This window comes from Atractosteus spatula, chromosome 18 (assembly GCF_055471065.1).
Source record: "Atractosteus spatula isolate fAtrSpa1 chromosome 18, fAtrSpa1.hap1, whole genome shotgun sequence".
NCBI classification, from domain to species: Eukaryota; Metazoa; Chordata; class Actinopteri; order Semionotiformes; family Lepisosteidae; genus Atractosteus; species Atractosteus spatula.
In genome coordinates, this window is record NC_142723.1 from 13,108,381 (window position 1) to 13,129,514 (window position 21,134).

At 42.3% G+C, this 21,134-nt stretch overlaps 1 protein-coding gene across 1 annotated transcript in view; it reads left to right on the forward strand.

The window, feature by feature from the left end:
• Positions 1-12,029: 12,029 nt before the first annotated feature.
• Positions 12,030-21,134, forward strand: part of ankfn1b (ankyrin repeat and fibronectin type III domain containing 1b) — a 229,744-nt gene continuing 220,639 nt past the window's right edge. The window contains exon 1 of the mRNA XM_088936773.1: positions 12,030-12,081. Within this exon, the coding sequence (XP_088792899.1) occupies positions 12,059-12,081 (23 nt within the window). The 5' untranslated portion in view covers positions 12,030-12,058. The remainder of the gene's footprint in view (positions 12,082-21,134) is intronic.

The following is a 21,134-nucleotide window of genomic DNA, read 5'->3' on the forward strand; positions in this document are numbered from 1 at the left end:
TTAGGTAGATATCAGTAACCTATAACACTTTGGGGGTCATATTTTGGCATTTTGTTATCTCCACGAATTCTGAGCTGCCTGTATACACATGTTTAATTAACTCTCTCCCTCTCACACGGCCCAGGAGTATAATTAATGTCACTCAGAACTGGGAACACGGCAGAAAGGTTTTCTATTTCGGGAACACCAGTTGACAGGCAAACAGTCCTGCTGGCTTGTTCCGTAAATGTGCTGAGCTTGAATGCAAGTCCTGTGTTTTTTTTTGTTCCCCACTGTCAGGACTTGCCCCTAATCTCATAAGAAACCCCACCTTGGGATGTTATAGCTGGCTGTTAGGCCCTCAATGGGAACCGATTGAATAGAACAAGTTCTGCTCGTCCTTAAATTCACATGTTCGGCGGTGGAAACTGCACAAACCCCAAACAGTTCTGTTTAAAAAGGAGACATCCCACCATCTGGTCTCTAGTGGGAATTAAACTTGTACAGTATTACGCAGCCACTTTTGGCTGCTCGGTGTGTGAATCCTCCCCTGCCCCTTCCACCAAGTGGTGCGCCAGGTCTCCCCACCCCCAACCCCTGTCGGGACAGAAAATGATCCGCTTCTTTGAAAAACGTCCGGGACGAAGAGTGGATGAAACGCAACCAACAGGTCGTGGGGGAGTACAGAGGAGTTGAGCCATTTTTTTTACTTGAAGTGTACATTACAACTGGCTTTGTTTGCACAGTTTACCACTTTGATGCCATCTGGTTAGCGGTTTTATGGGCATCTTTAAGCCTTCGTCAGAGTCTCAAAGACTCAAGCTTAGCTTGACCGCATTTTTTTTTTTACAATAATGTTGTTAAAGTACACTTTGGTATACAGCGAGACTTAGCCTGTTTTGGACTGGCTGTCACGTGTTCTTGTTGCGTTTTCTTGTTCTTTATCGGTTGTTTGGTGTGCCTGTTTTCAGCCGGCTTTTATGTGCTTTTATGATTATTTTTATCTGTACTCGTACCACATTACTGCATGAAATAAAACCAGATCCCCGTTGCGCCCGGTTTTGATCAGTTTTCATTTTGCCTTTTAGCTGCAGGCTCTCAAACAAAGCGATACAGTCTGCAGAACTGTATTGGAGATGAACTTGATTACTCGCCCTGTGTTAGAAGGGGTATGTCTGCTTCAGTTTGCTGTTGCTTCAGTAACACTCCACTAGAAGATTCTGACCATGGCCGATTCCTAGGAGCAGTGCGAGTGAGGCGTGTTTGTGTCAAGGCCCAGGGAAGTTCATGGGACAAACTGAAGTTTTACCCCACTGTATTTCTGTTATTGCGTTTTTCAAAACTGGGGCCGTTCCTCAATATTCATGACATCACAGAAGCCGGACACCTCCAACAACAAAAGCATGGTGTTCATTAGTACTGGAAAATGAGGAGTGTGCAGTTACATCACATTTTTGTCTCCGTTCAGTAGCTCATGAAACTCCAAGAACATAACGTTACAAAAGTTACCAACAAGAGAAGGCCATTCAGCCCCTTAGCTCATTTGGTTGTGAGCTGTGAATGAACTCTATTGCCAAAAATGTTTTTCTGGTTTTCAATGTAACGGTTAGCTCTTCTGTTTTTGAGGTAACGGCTTCGTGGCTCTGGAAGGATTCATGGGATCTGTACTCTGTGATTAATAGATTACAAATGGGGGGGGGGGGGCTGTTTGGCCTTTCCAGCTTATTTGGTTGCTAGGTGCTAAGCCTGAGAACCTCATCCGCTTTTGAAAGAAGCCAAGGGTTTCAGCTTCAGTGGTGTAGCTGAGTAGCTGGTTCCAGGCTTCCACAGCACTTAGTGTAAAGAAACGTCGCATGTTTTCAGTCTGGATGGCACTGTGACGTACAGTAAGTTTCCACCAGTCCTCTGGTTCTTGTTTTACTGGTCATTTCGAAGAAGGCTATTGAGCTGACTGTGTCGATGCCTTTAATTTGGAATAGAGGAATCTGGTCTACCTCTATTCAAAGACAAAACAGACTTGCTTCTCTTTAATGTGATAGTGAACGGCATCACTTTTATACCCTCTCAGCATCCTTTTTTGGTTCGATTTCATAGCACAGTAGTAAAACCGGAAATGCAGGTATAAACCACTTTTCTTAAAAAACGGCATTCTCGTCTCTTAGCTCCCTGCTTCACCTTGAGCTGGTTTGACACCCCTGTTCTCTGTGTTGTCAAAGCTTTGACTAGTTTTCATGCAGACAGGTGTTTTACCATTTATGTGATGTGAGGTCTTTTTTCTTTTCAGCTGTTTTCCGGTACAAAGCCAATATTTTTAATTATTTCTAGTTTTATGGTCATCTTTAGATGCTATGTCAGTATGTGGGCCTTATCTGGTTTCTTAGGTCTGTGCTTGGCCAAATAGAGACGCCCTCCTCTGCACTCCCCATACACACACTCTTCAGTTGCTCGTTTACTGCATTTTGGCCCCAAGCCAAGACACTCTGTCTCATTGTGTGTGTGTGTGTATTAAACACTGTCTTATTCAACCAGCTAACAACGAGTTCACTTTTATAGCTGCGATTAGGCATTGTTAGGCATTTTGCTGTGTCTGATGAGAGCACCCCACACATTGTGATCATTCATGTGAATTTGCAGCTGATAATGTTTCTTGTTATTCTCTAATTTATGCTTGGTTTAATTTCAGCTTTGGAATCTTGCATCGGCTTTTAAAAACCAGGCATGTAACACTTAACCAAAAAACAGGGGCCGTTACAAAACAGAAACAAACACCGAACTTTCAGGGAAAGCTGAGACTATAAAAAAAATGTTCTTTTTAAATGAAGAATTTGTTGTTTTTTTTTTGGACTGCCCATTTTTGCTCTACAAAAAAAGTCAGTGCGAACTTGACAGACCTTTTCACTGTTGCTGTAGGACACGTCTCACGATTCCTTTAGCTTTAGCTGTGTTTTAGTCCATATTAACCGTGAGCTGCTCGATTCTGCCGGCCTGCTTCAGGAACCTTGATCCTTGAAGATATTTAGAAGGAATCCGTTTTAAAAAGTGTAAATTCTGTTTAGCAAAGCTTGCGGTGCATAGCTAGATCAAATGGCATACGTTCTTTGTTTCATATTCCAGGTAACAGTGCAGAAATATCAGGATTACATGTCTCATCTTTGAGCAAACAATTCTTTAGGATAACAAAACCAACCAATTAATTTACCTTTATTAACAAGGAGAGAGGCACTACTGTGTTAGGTGGTTAGCATTGCTGCCTTGCAGTACTGGGGCCCTGGGTTCAACTGGGTACAGTGTGGAGCTTGTTTGTTCTCTCCATGTTTGTGTGGGTTTCGTCCTGGGTCTCTGGTTTCCTCCCACGGTCTGAAAACACACTGGTAGGCTAATTAGCTTCTGGGAAGACTGGCCCTGGTGTGAGCGTGCCCTGCAGAGGACCGGCACAGTGCTCATTGCTTGCCAGGATAACCTGGTAGTGGGATAACCTGGAGTCTCAGTGCACTGTGCTGAGCCAGTGTCCAGGAGATATCAGTGAAAGGCTCACTATTTGCTTTGCCCTGTCAAAGGCATTCATCCAGTCGCACCCTTTAGGCTGTGTTGTTAGTGCACGGCTTGTCAGCACTGCAGTGTCGTGTTGCCTAGGCAACCTGATGCCACTGCGTGTGCCAGTGCCGCGTGCCTTGGCAGACTGGAGTTGTGATTGGATTTCAAGCAGTCAGGTAGATTTCTTCCACTGTGCTGTAATCTCATGTGGAGGTTTAACAAACCAAAAAAAAAACAAAAACGAACAGAAATCTGGTTCAGGTTTAATTCTGTGGGGGGTTTCAGCTCTTGTTTTAAGGGGGCACAACTCTGCGTTCATCACCAGTTTAAGCTTGGCTGACGTCATAAAAACAGCGCCCCCTGTGACTTGCCAGGCTTAATGGAGAATGGCTTAATACTGTGCGTTTTGTGTGAAAGATCTGAACAGGCCATCTGTGTTGCTATAATGTAGGCTGAAGTGCTATTGTGATAGTAAACGGGGATATAAAAAGGAAAAATCCACATTCTGTGTTTTTATCCGTGTTTTTGTCAAGGATATTCAGGTAACTACAGTATACAGTAGTTGACAAATCATGTGTTAAAGAGTACATGCTGAATGTTGCTGCTGCTAGTTAACCATTGTAGTGTGGGTCAGGAAGTTTGCTACAAGGATGGCAAATCTGGTAAAAACACTCCAAAATATTTTAAAGGTTCATCCAGTAGCAGAATCCTGTTTCAGTGTGTCCTCTGTCCTCTTAAAAGATGGCTCTGGAAATGTAATTAATGGGAACAAGGTTAAAAATAAATGATTTTAGGACTCTTTTTTTGCTGTTAGGTTACAGATGACATCAGCACTGATTACCTTCTAAGGGGGAGAAATGTCCACCAGGAACAATGATTTAATCTAAAATGTCACCCAAGGAACCAGTGGTTAATACAGAACAAGCACTCCTTTCACCCCTCTGCCACTGTGATTGAGTGACTCTGTTTTTCACCCATTTGTTTCTGAAGCAGTTTCAAAAAAACCTCAGTTTGCGTCAGCTGTAAGCTCAGGCTTGCTTCAGCTTCAGCTGTTGATTCATGTGTTTACCTCAGTTCATTCTGTTTGTTTTTGATCGGCCTTCCTTAAGAAGAGCAAGTTTGCAGAAACGACAAAGTTTAGTTAAAAAGTTCAGTTTCCCTGTGTGCTCTCTGCCTGTGCTTGGGTATCCAGTTCAAGAAAGCCAGTGGATCTGTGAGATTCACCTAGTTTATAAGATCACTTTATTGGCCATGTACAATTTCTTGTTTTAGGAATTTGTCTTTTCATGTACCTCAACTTGCTCTCCATGAGACACACAGACAGGGAGAGAGAAACTTGGGGTCAGAGCGCAGGGTCAGCCATTTATACGGCACCCCTAGAGCAGTTGGGGTTAAGGGCCTTGCTCAGGGGCCCAATGGAGTAGGATTCCTCTGCCAGCCGCGGGATACGAACCGGCAACCTCCCTGCCACAGGCGCAGATCCTTAGCCACAGAGCCACCGCACCACCCCGTAAGTTCTCTGGACTCACGAGCCTCTTTTGAGACTTTCTTTTCTTTTCGTTTACAGATTTCACATCGGAGCTTAAGAGCTGTGTGCTGCTCTGTGTCCTTTGAATAAGACAAATGGGGGCACAGGACTTAGAAAACGGTGGTGAGGATCTGCCCCTCGAGCAGATGTGGGCAGCAGACTGCCAGTGTCTGTGAAGCTCCCATCTGTGGCATAATGACTGAACTCTAAGTCAGAATCTTCCCGAAGAGGTGCGCTTGCAGGTGCCCCTTGTAGTGAGAGCGATTCAAGCTCCTGTTTGGCTTGGAAACTGCACACTGAGCCTGCTGTACTTGCAGCTGTTGAACTCTTCCTGTGTGGCAGGTAGCTTAGCAGCACCCTGCTTAAAGACCCATCAGAAGCCACATGTGAGCGAGAAAGAACAAAGGCAGCTGAGTGTTTTCCAACATCAGTTTTGCACCCTTGGAGTCTTATTTACTGATTTTAATTTCACTTGGCGAGTGTTATTGTTGGATAGTTCTTAGCCACTGTATTCCGGAGAGGTCTTTGAACAGCTCGGATTTCAAACAGCCCGTCTCTCTGTTAGGCCTCTGAATCGTGCTTTGTCGAAGCTACATTTTATGTGGCTCGAGTTTTTTTTTTTTTGGTGGTTTAACTTTTATTAGTTTTTTTTTTAGTAGGCAGGGGGCAGGAAACTGCAGGACGAGGCTCACCCCGGCTTTGTGGGCCTGAGTGTGAGTGTGAGTGTGAGTGTGAGTGTGAGTGTGAGTGTGAGTGTGAGTGTGAGTGTGAGTGTGAGTGTGAGTAAATGAGTGTGAGTAAATGAGTGCCGCGACTTCTGGGATTCTAGAAACAACACCAGCTCTGAGTCAGGCTGGACAGGCCAGATATCACCACACAGGTCCAGCCTGGACAGGTGACTGTGTGCGCTTTTGGGAAGGTGATGCCACACACTGTGCACACAGTAGAGCTGGAGGGCTGCACCAGGAATCGATGAATTGATGCACAGAAATTTTGTAAAGGATTCCATTACGATGGAATAGTGGGATTTTTCTTGTGACACACAGCCTGTGTGATCTTAAGGTTTTGTCTGCTACCATATGTAGAAATCCTTTCCTGCGTTGTTGGCTACATGATGATACAATGATAATCATCAGGTTAAGAGGACTGTTTTCTAGGCACTCTGATTCATTTAGTTAAGTACCTGACCTACCATTAGTAAAGGCCATCATGCCACCTCTTGTGCTCTGTCTGTGCCTGTCTAGCTGGTTTCCTGTGAGGAGCTATACTGAAACATGGTACTGGTGGAGCTGGTCAGTATTGTTCTGCTGCATAAGAGCAGGCCCGCCTTCCTTTCAAAAGCCCAGGAGGTAAAGAGAGGTTCAGGAGGTTAAATGAGGGAATCTTTGCAACATACCGTCTGGCATAAGGCTTCAGCTTGAAGGTAAAGAGGAATAAAAATGTGTCCCACTATGTCTGGCTTACATTGAACTAAAACACATTTGAGTAAATGACTTTGCAGCACAGATCTGACACAAGCTCTCTGCCATCCCATGGTGATATCAGTTTAGCTGTCCTCGTGTTTTTAACGTTTTAAAAGTGCACGTGTGGGCGGACTGAATTATTGTTTCACGCGGATATTTTGGAATAAGTTACGGCTCAGGAAGCTAATATTAGCATAATAATTGCAATACATTTGCAATGTATTGATTGACACATTTGACGGTCAGGAACAACACGTGACTCCCCTATTGAAATGCCATGCTGAAAGACGCATAAATATTCCATTAGAAAGCAGGAGCTTGTCTTTTGAAAGCTGAGCTGACATCACTTCTAGGTTGGCCACGTTGTGAATTTCAAGGTTTTTCATATACGGATATTTCATTTGGCATGTGAGCGTATTTATTCACCTTATCTGAAATTAATCACTGCATGCCGACAGTGGCTTTCGCTTTCTTTTATGAAGTAATTTGCTCATCCGGGTGTCAGTAGGAGACTTTCCCTTTCTTTGGCTCTCAAAGCGTTTACTACAGATAAAAACACCACTGTGACTTCAAATGAGGAAAAAAAGTACCAGGTACAAAGGCAAGTAGTATATAAAAAGTTGCCTCAGGCACGACTTACTCCGTTAGCTCACTCCTTTTTGACATCAGGTGCCAAAGCACCACTACTTTACCAAAAGATCATTCGAAGAGCCACTGCGTTTCTTTCAGGGCTGCCTGTACCTTCATCAGGACTCTAAAGTAGCCCAGCAGATGAGATCCCCTTATAAAATGCGTGTGATGCTCCCTCTGTCAGTCATGACTGAATCCATTTGTCTACTCTTGACGCTCATCAGATCATCAAAGCACAAGTCGGCGTGTATTGGCCATTCTCCTTGCACAAAGCCATCACATTACCCAGGCTTTCCATTCAAGCCTGTCGCAGTATTTTGCTTCATCTTACTGTACACTGGGCTTGTTCGGGCATGCAGGGTGTGATTGGCCAAGTCCAGCTGCAGTGCAGGGTGGTGACTCGGTTGCTGTGCCGAGACAAACAGCCTGGTTAATTTTGCGCGGAGGAACAACATAGCAACAAGCAAAATGATCACGGAGCACCATGGATCTTGCCTAAAGATGGGACTGCAAGTCTGCCAGGAGATGGTATAAGTTTGCTCCCTTGTTTACCAGCAAGTAGACCCAGAGGGGCGTCTCTAATTTGTAATCTTTCATTATTTAAGAGCAAAGATTTCTGCTTAAAGTGATGGTGACAATGAAGATGGGTATGAGGAGCAGTGCTGGTTCCCACGCCAGTATCACAGAACATGACTGCAACAAAGAAGAGCCAATTAAGGGACAATGCCATTAATGAAATGCTGATTTATACGTTTTCCTTAAGTCCCCTTCCTAAATCAAACTCATATTCACGAGAATGGCTTACGAGAGATAACAATAAGGTGGACCATAAAGACACTGGAAACAGGACAGGGGGACGGCAGACACAGTTCAGCAGCCCCCGAGAAACAGGGAGCCGAATGTCAGGAATCCCGACAAGCCCAAATCCGCAGTTGCCGAGGATGAAAATGAGGAGTACTGTTTGCATAATGACATAGCTTACTGTAGAGGCAAGCTTTGGTCTGTTAATACTGTTTTTGAACTCGTGTGTATCCTGTGATACGGGTCCTTTTGAAATATCAGTACCTGGACCAGTAAAGACAGTGACCCACATTCCTACCCAATAGCCTAGAAACGTCTAAATTTAGCCTGGCATAGTTTAGCTTGACTAAGCTACAGATGCAAATAAATTGGAGCGACTATTTTGAACTGGGTTGTTTTTTTTTTAAATGCAAATGCTTTAGCCTTCATATGCCTTTTCAAGTGAACTCGCCAGTGTTTAAGGTCCCAGGAGGAATTACACATCACGCATTTAAACAGCTATGCGAGAGTACATTGTCGGAGTATTAATATGAAGGTTTGACATTTGTGTTGGTGTGTTTCTTTTCATGTTGAGTACGGTCTCAAAGTGCTTTAGTCCACAATAGTTCGTTAGGTTAAGGAACAAGCACGCCAGTGCGCAGAGAACGTGTACAGTATGTTGTTTTGCTTTGAGGGCGGTCTGTAGCCTCTCCCCAGGACGAGCACATGAAGAAACAACCCCCTCTAGTGGCGCTAAAGAGTTCTGCACTTTCTGAACGTTGTTCATTGTCATTAGAAGGTGCCACATTTACCTTACAAAGCTATGTAGAGCTCTGGTATTACAGAACAATTAACATTAGAAAGCACAGTGTTAGTTATTGTCCTTTTTACCATAACGGATTGAAGGTCTCATGGTACTTATTCTTATAAGGGTGTTTTACAAAAACTCAGAAACAAGGAAAGTATTGTAATGTATTCCAGTTTGTGTAAGGTAATAATTAGCGCCCACCCGGTTGTACCTTTTTGGGGTTTTGAGGAACTTTGCTATCACTTTCATTTTGATCGCTCGGTCATATTTTTCTTTCTCTGTTCCGGTCTGGTTATGTGTTTGTTTCTCTCTGGGCAGTTCTAAATTCTTCAGTCCGTTACATAATTCCCAGGATCAGCCACTGATTGCAAATGAGCAGTAAACCAATAAAATGGCCATAAAAGATGAAAGAGCACCAACAACCAGGAAGCTGGTTGTTATTATTACAATAACATCACTAGCAGGGTAATTTGTTACACCAGCTTTTGCCTGTTTACTCCTTAGCTCTCTCCCAGTCTTGAGGTCTAAATTGGAGAGCAGACCAGGTGTGAGTATTATAACTACACACAGGAGTTATACATTTATTTTTGTTTTAACTCCCCTCATAAACTATGGTGTGACAAGCTTAAAGTGCAGTTAATGCCACTCTGTTATGCACATTGACAGAGGAAATCCCAGAGCTGTGACTACAGTGATAGAGTTCCCATTCTATATGTGATCAAAACGTATTGACTGCGTTAAGTGTTGCATGAATCCATTCTCAGCTTACTCAGGGTGCAAGGTTGGAGCAGCCCAGAGTCTGTCCAGAAAGAGCAGCACACAGGGAGGAGGCGATGCCATCATCACAGGACACACACACGCAGGAACAGTTTCGAGATGCTAGTTAACCTACATCCCAAAGACAGGCGAAGAGCATGCCAGGTTCATACCAAAGGTGACCTGGGCCTGAATCAAACCTGAGGCCTACTTTCTCTGAGGCAGGAACTCTGTCTCCCCCCGCGTGTACAAGTGTTCCTTTTTTAATAACAAAAAAAATATACATTTGTATGTTATAATGTGGGTCTTCATCTGCTGTTCAGCTTGTGTTGGGTGATCTGCTTCTAAAAATGTTGTTCTTGAGACACTTGCAGAAGCTGAGTGGAGAAATATTTCTCCTTGTAAAGGCCTAAATTTCAATATTGTGAGGCAATGGATTGAATGATTGTGGCATCCTGGGCAACTTTATCTCCTCACTAGACCTCCTTCCCCTTATCCTACAAAGAATTGTCTGATTTTCTGTCTTTCTGGAAAGGTTGTTATAGAGGGAAACAGATACATGACCTCAGAAACAATATCATTATGATATACCTCGGGTAAACAAATGGGTTTGCTTTGATTTGGCAGTTCCGTTTTTATAATCCTTAAGGTGTTGTGTTAATTTGCTCATTTGGACCTGGCTGTCAATCCCAAACAAGGACCGGTTTATCATATTTGAGCAATTTCCAAAGTGTTCTTTACCTTTTAAAGTGAATTATGCGACCGCAATGCATGACGAATTGCCAATTAAAGATTTCCCATAAAACACAAGTGGCAAATAACCATCTTCCCCAGGCTGGAAATACAGTATGCTTCTCTCCCAGTGTGACTAAAATAAACAATTCTTTTAACCCACTCCCATACAATACACACACAGACTCACAGAATAAACGGAATAAACATTAATTGATATATACCGCTTTTAATGAAGAAGCTCCCTGATCGCTGGTCAGACTGAAAAAGGCAGTTTCTTGAAATTGATTTTTGTAAGGTGGTTGAGTTGAACTTTGGAAAGGGTGAGTTAGTCTTTTCTCGCTTCTGTAATATGGAGGGGATAGCACACTCACTGGGTAAAGAGCTTCTGCTGTTTTTGTAGAATTTCAGAGAACAAGCACAGGGTTAAGGGATGGACAACCTGTCAAAATCCAGCCTTTATTGAGTTAATAATGGTCTGGGAAGAATTCATGATGGGTGATCATGTCAGTGTACCTCCCCATGAAATCAAATTTGAAAAAGGAAAGAGAATGGGGAATATTAGGTTAAGGTTTACAGAAAAAAAATGTCTCAGCCTATACAGGAAGTGGGTCTTCTGGTCTGGATCGATTGAAGCACCACAGAGGGCATTATTTGTTTCCTGGAATTCTGCAGTGTCTTCATGTGACTATTTGAAACTGTGTACATTTCCCAGTGAAAATATAAAGAAAGAGAACTATGTTTTTGCCAGTGGTACCAAGCCACTGTTTAGCATTGACCTTTCTGGGATTAAACTGTAGAAATCGTGACTTGAGACGCTACAATGTGACCAACCTCGGAGATAGCACCTGGCTGTGCAGCAAAAGCTACTTTTTACTTGAAGGAAATGCTGTCTTGGCTTCAACAAGCTGCTTTGCTGAGGTGAGCTCTCCACCAAACCCTCCTCTTAAGGTCTTTGAGGTTACCAAGATTATCTGGTGACTTTGGTGGCCATCATCTATAGACAGATAGATAAGAGAACATGTGTCTTCCATTCTATAATTTAAAATACACTAGCTAATAATTTGGCAGGGTTACTGTCTTAAAAGCCTTGATTTATGTCTTATGGCAGAAGGAGGGGAGGTGATTTTAATTAGTTATCTGATTCTGAGTATTTCCTGGTTGCAAGCCCTTTACTGTAGTTTACCATGACTGGCCAAGGAAACGCGGCGCTAGCTTCGTCTTTTCTTGAAAGGGTGGGGAGGAAGGCAGAGATGAGGAATGCAATGGGCTTCTGAAGGTACAAGAAGAGTCGGTTGTGGCCTTTTGGAAAGCCTGTGGAAACGTCTGAGGGATAGGACTCTGATCCCTTAGGGGAAACACGGTGCCAAGCCCCTCAGTCAGATGGATGGGTGGCTCACTGTTCGTTAATGACTAGCGGGTGAGCCGCGCAGGAAGAACAGTGTGCTGACTGAAACGAGCTGCTCACCTGTTTCTCCAGGTCACCTGTTGATCACGTCTGGTTTCTATTGCATTCAAATTAACGTCAGGTGGTTAACCTCAATCACTGTGTTCCCTTTTTTGTGTGCGTGTGTATTGGGGGGGGGGGAGCTTCCTTTAATTTCTGAATAATGAATGCGTCCCAATTCTCTGTTTGTTTCATGCTGTATAGCCAGACCCACTGACCTGTTTAATTCATACCTTTCGAATAGCTCCAGTCTCTCTGTGGGTAGGAAGGAGGCAGATTGTGTAGCCGATGTGCTGTTTGCACAGTGGATTAGGCTGTTACCTGGCAAGAAGACAGCGGTACCTGGGCGATTTCCTGATTATCGGTCCTGGGAGAATTGCCAGTCCTGTGTGGATGAAACTATGCTTCCTTACAGATTGTTGCTGTAAGTGCCTTGAATCTGCATGTTTGTGATGTTTGCTTTAATCTCTGTTTGCGTTTAGGGGTTATAAATTTCCGTATTTTGGATCCGTGAAAGAAATCTCTTGAGTATTTGAATGCACATAAAGAACATGCATATTCTGCATTAAGTGCACGTTTATGTAGGTCAGGATACATCTGAAAAAAAAAATGTTGAACTTTTCCGCAGCTCATTCCTTTTGTACAGAGCCTTATAAATATATACAGGCATGGCTGCAAGAGATATTCGTTTGATATCAGTGAAAGAAATCATAGTACAGCAATGACGATAATGGGCAGTGAAAATTAAACAAGCACAGTCTGGATTTAGAGCACACCAGTGTGGGTCAAAGCAAGAAAAAAAAATCAGTCCTGAGAAGGAAAAAAGCATTGGGTGGTTAAACTAGTTTGTAAAAGTGGATTTCTTTCTCTGATGTCTCTCTTTGGCGTTTTTCTAATAATGTGACTACTGCACAGAATACAGTTGTCAGGCATTTGGTAGCTATACTGTATATGCAGAGCTACAGAAACTGACGTGCTTGTTTATCTGACCTAAATGTACAGTATGTCAACAAGGATGTAAAAAACTAAGCCTAAGCAATTCTTTAGAAACAAACAGAAGAATGGAATTTACCTCAGGAGTAGTGTTTGAACTAGTACATTCTTAGCACAAGCCCTGCTAACACAAAGGACTGTGCATTCACACCTGCAGAATGAAGCCCTTCATCAGCAGGTACGATTACAGTACATTCACTATGCATTGCTGAATTGAAGAAAGGCTGGAGAATTATTGGAAGGGCAAGACAGCACTTGCATTCCATAAAGTCTTGTGGAATATTTAAGATCACATCTTGGTAATTTTACGAGCTAGGATCTCTTTATGATCTGGTATACAGTATGTGAAAGGGAGTTTTGTGTATTGCAGTCCTGGAAATGCCAGTTGGTTGTTGCTTCCCTCATTTGAAAGCAGCCATTTAGCTTTGCCACTCTTGCTGATCTGGTGTGCCAAATCGCATCTGGACAAGAACACCGTGGGTAGATGAAAATCTTTTCTTTATAACAAGGGAGGCCTGTGTTGTGCACACTGGCTCCTGTAAGAGCAGTGCTTTCCATCTTGTTTGGCTGTGCATGAGCGCAGAAGGACTAAAATGGTAGCTTCTCAGTCATTCCCCCTTTTCATTCTAAATTGGGCACACTCAGACTGAAGCTAGGTTAAACCTGATGATATTCAGCATTAAAATAAACTGAATAGGAAAATACAGAAAGAAGAAGTTGAGAAGTCTAGTCTTATCTCTGATCTATGTCGTCCGAAAACTGGGGTTTTCCGTCACTGCGATTTTGATTTTGATGTCCCAGCTACACGTTTGTGTCTGTGTACTGTGGAGTGTTTACTGTATATGCTAAAGTGGGGGCATTTCAGGGCAGGGCTGATGTTGCTATGTCCCATCAGCTGCTCCAACCTTGGGGGACCCATCCTTCTTTGCGAGGCTCATGTTTGCATTGAGGTGACGCTGTAAAATCGATTGGAGCCGGCTCTCTTCACAGCCAGCCTGCACAGCTGAAAGAGAGTGAAGGAAATAAAGCTTCTACACAGCTCTGAGGGAGCTCTGACTCACCCCAGAGAAGCACAAGCCCCAAGACGCCCGCAGGCCGTCCCAGGAACAAAAAGGATGCTCTCTTCCTGGTGTTTGGCGATGCTTTGTTAGGAGTTTGTTTTCGCTTAATGTGATTTACTGTAGAGTGCAGAAGCCATGTTTGGCGGAAGAAATAAGAAGCAAAATGTGTTGCATTAATAGTCCAGTCTGGACGATCTGGCAGGTTGAAAGCTGAAATTATGGTTCCATCAAGTTGTCTGTATGTAACACGCTGTTGGGACACTGCAGTTATTAGCTCCACTGTAGTGTCTTTGTGTTGGATAACTGATTGTATCGAATACCTGCTCAGAGTGAAAGCAGTTGGCTTATCCAGGTGTGGCAACATTGAGTTCAGCTTGAGAATTCTTTAAAAGCAAAACAAATAGAAAAATGCTGTAGTTCTGTTGAATGTCCAGAATGGGCAGTGAACACCAAGGACATGGAGACCACTGTAAGACCACGGTATACTGTACACAACACACTCTCCCAGCACTAATCACTGCAGAGCAGAGAAAACAGATTGGTCTTTCCTTTTCTTGATCTTTTGATTTCAAGTCACTTTCCCTCTTTTAGCACTGGGGAACCATAACCAGGTAGCAGCTGTTACTGTAGACATTTCTTAGGAAGCAAAACTTGTCCCATCTTCTCGTTTCTTCATGTGACCTGTAGATTGTGCCTAGCTTCTTGGGCCCTTGACCTCAGAGTCATTTTTAAAGGGGATCCAGGAATTCCAGTGACAATGAGAGATCATGTTTGTAGAAGTACATTTTCCCCCAGCGTAACGATCCGAATGGATCTTGCCTAAGATTCTGTTTTTGGTCTTCAAATTGTTGAGCACTAAAACATCTCTCTAAAACATTGCTAGATTTTCTTGGGCATCTGAATGAATGATCTGCCCTTTTAATGTACTGCATTTTGAGCTGATGTTAATTCATAATTAAGCTCACCTCCGTGGTCCCTGATGCACAAGAAGAGGGCTTTAATTGTTCACATCTCCATCAATCACCTCTCTTCCCTTTTTTAATCAGCGACATGCAGAAGGAGTATCTCGTTTCCCCTGCCTCTGCACAAAATTATATTTATGAGATTGATGAATTTAACCTGGGGGAGGTGGGGTGGCGCCGTCTCCAGACAGATTCTCCTTTGTAAATGACAACAGATGCTTCATCTCATGAGCAATAAGAGTAAAACATGACTTGTCTGCGCTATGATGCTTGCAAGCGCAGTTAAATAATGAACAGAGAAAGTGTCTTTATTATCCCCAAAGGGCAATTTGTTTTACAGCGGCAGACAATATGAAGAAAACTCTCAAACAAACAATATGCATAAACATGAGCAGAAGAATTGACTTGAGCAAAGTTGTGGCCATACAGTAGGTAGAAATGAGAACTTGAAGCTGTTTGTTTTTAAATGGGGAAATCTGTATCTGTATTCTGAGTGGAGTAATTGGAATTCATTAAAGGAGAACTGCACTCCCAACTTTTCATAGTGGTTATTAAGAATTGCGATGTGATGTGGCCCTTCCCGCTCGCTAGTCACTGTAATGACTAACGCAATGTGGTGTATGAGTGAATAAGTACAGCGGTGTGTGCAGCAGTCATTTCACCTCAAAAAGGTTCCAAAATGATCTGCATACAGAATTAACAAGTCGGTTCCATTTATTGGCAAAACCATCTTGAAGTTGAGAGCAACATTTCTATCTGCTAAAAAGTGATGTATTCATGAGCCTGCTTGTTTACAGTGTCATGGGGCTGCATCACGTCACTGGAAGGTTTTGTTGCCTTGTTCTGAATTGCAGAACATGGCTCTGCGTATATACCTGGAAATTTCATTTATTTGGGGATGTGAATTGGAGGTCTTCCAAGTTACTGTATAGATTTTAGTTTTATTGTGGTTTGAAATGAAATTCTAACCCCTGACTCTAAAAATAGCGTTGCAGCTCCCCTTTAACTACAGAGCGTGAAGGGTACTCTGGGAAGGAATATGCTTTTACTCAAGACTTATAGACTGATAAACGTGGGATAGGACCAAAAGATCAGCACCGATGAGTTTCGGACATAGTTCACCACCATACTGTAGTTCTTACTCCTCGGACTCGGATTCGCAAACCGGCGGATTGGGGCAAAACTTTTGTTCTGTAAGGCACATTGATCAGGGAGGAAAGACCCCAGAATGGAGGATGGAGGGGGGGAAACCTGACGCAGGGGACAGAAAGATGAGGAAGTTAAACCCGTAGGGGAATTCCTCTTGTGATGTTGAACTGAGCACGTCGCAATTGTGGGGGAAATTGAATCATGTACTGTTTCACTGACACATTAGGGTTTACATGCCTTTATACAAATTCTACTAATGAAACAAAATAGTACTGTATATAGTATACTATTTATTCACATCTATGCACACTTTGTCACGGTTAAGCAACAATCCTGAATTATCCAGCTCCTTGTTTCTCTAATTTGTTCTCCCCGTCTTGTTAGATCTGTTGCCTCTGATTCGAGAAAGGTCTCTAAATGCAATATCTGTTAAGATGGATCCTTTCCTATCCTTAAGGCAGCAGGATTATAACTTGCTGCCTGGCGCCCGTCATCTCTCCTCATTATGCTCCTCACGGCTCATCTTCTCGGGCTTGCACAGCTGGCTTCGTGTCCGCATTGGGCTCAGCGCGAGTCGTCCCGGCTCTCTGCTTCAGAAGGCGATGCCTGCTCCTGCAGTTGGGTGTCTGTTTATGATGCAGGGCAGCCTCAGTCAGACGCCACGCTAAGTCAGCGCCAGAGCTCGGGGCTGTCAGGGCGTCGGTACAGGAATGGAATGCATGCAGGTGCAAAGAGCTGAAGGACATTTCTGAGAATTCGCAAATGCTGTGCTAATAAGCCTCTTTTTGTGAATCCAGATGCTCTTTTTAAACCTGATTTGTCACAGTGTTGGGCATTTCCTCCAGTTTTGTGGCAGGGGTTTCAATGAAACAGCGGACACTTGAGCATTGCCCGTGTTAAGCTGCATGTTTGTATTGATGGGTAATTTCTTCTAAATGCTAATTGAATTTATACTCATTTCAGCTTTTTGGAAGTGGCCAGTGTGGACCAGAAGTGACATAAATAGAAATGGAAATGGGGAAAAAGAAATGTAATCTCTTTTTTTTTATTTGAAGCTGTTGGCAGATTCGGTTCCCATTTTAGGTGTGTTTTACACACAGAGTAAAATCAGAAGCCAATTATGTAGATAAAAAAAAAATCCAGACTCAGTTTCTTATGAGCTTGGTTGTCTGCATTGCAAGGCATATGTTCTCATTTTAAGTTGTATACTAAAACTAAATCTGATGTAGCTTCTATACTGTTTTAGTGCTACTAGCTTGATATCAAGCTCCATTTACCTAAATAGTGGCAAGACTAAGCTCCGTCAAATCGCCTCCCAACCATTTCAGCATGAAGCTTATCATTCGGATGCTCCCAGCATTGGTGCGTCGCTTGAAGTGCGATATTTTGCTGTTACTTGTGACTCTGAGCTCATGTCAAAGATGTCAGGAAGGTGCCATTCTTTCATTATCTGCCCTGTTTTGTTTTCTTTTGTCTGCATCTGAGGTTGCAAAATTAAAACAGGCATTTAGTTCATCCTGAAGACACTGCTGCCACACGCCGTTGAAAGGGATTTCTATGACTGTCTTAAGCAAGTTCCAGTCTTGTTGAGCTCTGAGTATACAGATGCAGCCATTCAAAATGCGCGGGCGATACCGCATTATTTTCCGGTACGCTGTACGCAGTCTACCGCAAGCTACCGGTAAATACCGCGAGTTACCGGTAAATACCGCTAGCAAAATAATAGTATCCGGAATTTCCGCTAGGTGGAGCTAATAAAGCTCAACCTCTCATGTTTGAGCTGTAGCCATCAAAGTCTTTAACGAAGATATTAATAATAGTATTAATAATAAATGACCTTGGACAAGCTGTAAACTCAAAGTATTGCCCTGGTCCACATTCTTTTTTTCATTGACCGTCTTTGTAAAAGTAACGCCACAGCATTTCGCAATCACGCATTTTTTTCCAATCATGCAAAGTACAGTGATTCACCATGCCTTTCACATGCTCATAAAAGAGATTGATTTAGGGACATAAACATATTACCGTATGCAAACTGTACTGTATACAGTATGTATATGTATATTTAATGTCTTAACTGTGCCCGTTTAAGTATTGAATATTCATATCTAATTTTACCACTGAAGGGAAATCTTAGTAGCTGAGCATAAAAACAATAGGAGCATACTGCAACGCGTGTGAAGGCCATAAACGATATTAATTTTGGAACATAAACATACAGTATATGGCTGGTCTCGGTACTTTAAAGAAAACATACACGAAACATGGTTTCATTATGACCAGAATCTTGAGATATTTTTAACTTGATTTACAGTATTTGAGAGGTATGTCTTAACACCGATACTACAGTGCTTAAGTACTACTCACGTATATGTTTCTAGGTTTATATTATGCATTTCATACGGTCAAATTACTTTTGAGCAACTAATAAGAAGCGCGAAACGGTATGCGTTTTACTTTCGTTTCGTGCTGGGACCCGTGGATTGATTAGAGATATCAAGTACATACAAGTCATTTTTTAAATGTTGTAGTTCGTCTTGAAAAAATGTTACGAGTACATCATCTATCAACAATTACACAGGTTCTGTTTCCATATTGCGGATTTTGGTTACGTAATATTATTTTCTAGATTTCACGTTGTGAATATATGATTTGGGCAAACAGAGCCGCAAAGAAGTACATTATGGGTTGTTGTTTTTTTTTGCAGTTTTATCTAGAACAAGCGATGCTTAAACCTTTGTCTGATTCTTGTGAAACTATCCACACGACAGTTACAGTACCTAGGAGTTGACTTCAGTGATGTCACTGATGGGATGTTTCTAAAAATCCATCCTCTGTAAAACGTCTTCTCTGGTTGTCCTGCATATGTATTCGCTAATGAAGCTGTGTGTTCTGAGCCTGGATCTCTACATTTCTGTATGAACCACCTTAGAGGGCTAAAGACAGCTTGTGTTTAAATTGAGTGTAAGGCAATTTATGCTTCTAAAGTCATGGTCAGCATTTTTGTACTGTGCTGTAAACTTGTTCTGTGCCTAGTCACATTATTTTATAGCGTTTTCATAGCGTTATCAAATCTGGTGGCGCTGTGTTAGTTTCCTGACTCCCATGTCACATGGTCTGTGATTGTAACCTGTAATACCGGTTTAATTCGTCACAGCCAGCACTCCGGTTGTAAAGTAGAAGCAGGCGAGATTTCCAGCGAAAAACACCTCCCCCTTCTTCAGGTGTGAGGGTCTTCTGCTCAGAATGAAACGCTAAAATGTAATGTAGGCTCTGAATGGGTTCTGACTTGCTTTAACAAAATATGTTTACAAATCCTTTCACCTGGCATTTTCGTAGTTAGAAATTATGGAACGCTCTGTTAAAAGCAAGGGAGTTTTTATGTCCGTTGCAGTTCTTTTGCAACATGAATATAATTATATCGTTATTAATTTCTTGAGATACGCGATTCCATATTATATTCCCTTTTAATCAAATTCTAAAAGTATGCTTGTTGACTCCGGTATCGCGTTAGTTAAAGACTTCGATGCTTAAAATGTTTAGGAGAAATGGAATACTGGTGTGTATGTTTTCTTTAAAGTACCGAGACCAGCCATATACTGTATGTTTAAGTTCCAAAATTAATATCGTTTATGGACTTCACACGCGTTGCAGTATGCTCCTATTCTTTTTATGCTCAGGCACTAAGTAAAAGGAGATGCTTCATATTGCTTGACTAATTTTAAAAACTAAGTTAGAAATGCAGACGCTCCCTCGGTGCGCTGCTCTGGTGCGCCGGCTCTTACACAGTGCCTGTCTGCCGTAAGCGTTACAATATACATACCCAACACTGCTTGTACCCATCTGTCATGCAAATAAAACACCTTGAATTGAATTGAATTGAGGGGAGAGGGGGGAATACTAAAGGCAATACTGGCTCAATACCCTCGATGGGCTTTGACGTGCTAATGCGTTGGTTTAACAGTCCGGGTGTGGCAGGCTTCCAATGTCAACTCGACTCGATTGGAAGACAATGAACGTATTTTGTGATATTTAGAAATATAAATTTGTTTGGTGCGAGTGAGGTTTTATTTAATCTCTGACCAAGGGAAACGTTTCATTTTTTCAAAGAAATGTTTGTTAAAAAATAAAGTCATAGTTCTATGGGATTCAATCACAGACCATGTGACAAGGGAGTCAGGAAACTACTCTAACACACAGCGCCACCGGATTTAATAACGCAATAAAAACGCTATAAAATAATGTGACTAGGCACAGAAAAAGTTTACAGCACAGTACAATAATAAATGCTGACCATGACTTTAGAAGCATAAATTACCTTACACTCAATTTAAACACAAGCTGTCTTTCTGTATGAACCTCTAAGCTGGTTCATACAGAAAATGTAGAAATGCATTAGCCTGATTATGATTAAAAAACACATAATTAAACACGCGTTTGCGATTTAAATCAGAACACGATTTAAATCAATATAAATGTTTATATTGTAACGCATACTGTCCAGCCTCCATTTCTCTATAAAAATTTACTCTGTTGCACACACACACACAATAGAAGGAGGAACCGCTGTCAGAAGGGAAGATATGTTCAAAATATCGCAAATATCGTTCATGTTGCGATATTTTGAAATATAAAAGTCAATTTATTGTCCATAATATCGCTATTCTATTTTTTCGAAGAAATGTTTGTTAAAAGAAAAGTCCGGCACCAGCTGGATTCGATCACACAACCTCCCAGTTGCTAGTCACGCACCTAGACCAGTCGGCTAGAAGACAGCTCGCATGAACAGGCAGGCGAAAAAGCCCTACACAGCCCTGTCGCAGCACACGAATACCGTTATTAAATTCTTTAGATACGCGATTCCATATTATATTCCCTTTTAATCAAATTCTAAAAGTATGCTTGTTGACTCCGGTATCATGTTAGTTAAAGACTTCAAAGCTTAAAATGTTTAGGGAGAAATGGAATACTGGTGTGTATTTTTTTCTTTAAAGTACCAAGACCAGCTACAGTATATACTGTATGTTTATGTTCCAAAATTAATATCGTTTATGGCCTTCACACGCGTTACAGTATGCTCCTATTCTTTTTATGCTCAGCTACTAAGATTTCCCTTCAGTGGTAAAATTCAATATCTACAACGGGCACAGCAAAGACGTTTTTACTGTAAGTCTTTCTACGACAGACCAACGGACCACGAGTGCCCCTGTCGGTCAACCAATCACGTACTGCGGTGCCACGCGTCATCTTGCGTCATACTGAGCGACGTCACCTGCGGTACGTGTCTGTGACGCGCACTTTGAATGGCTGCA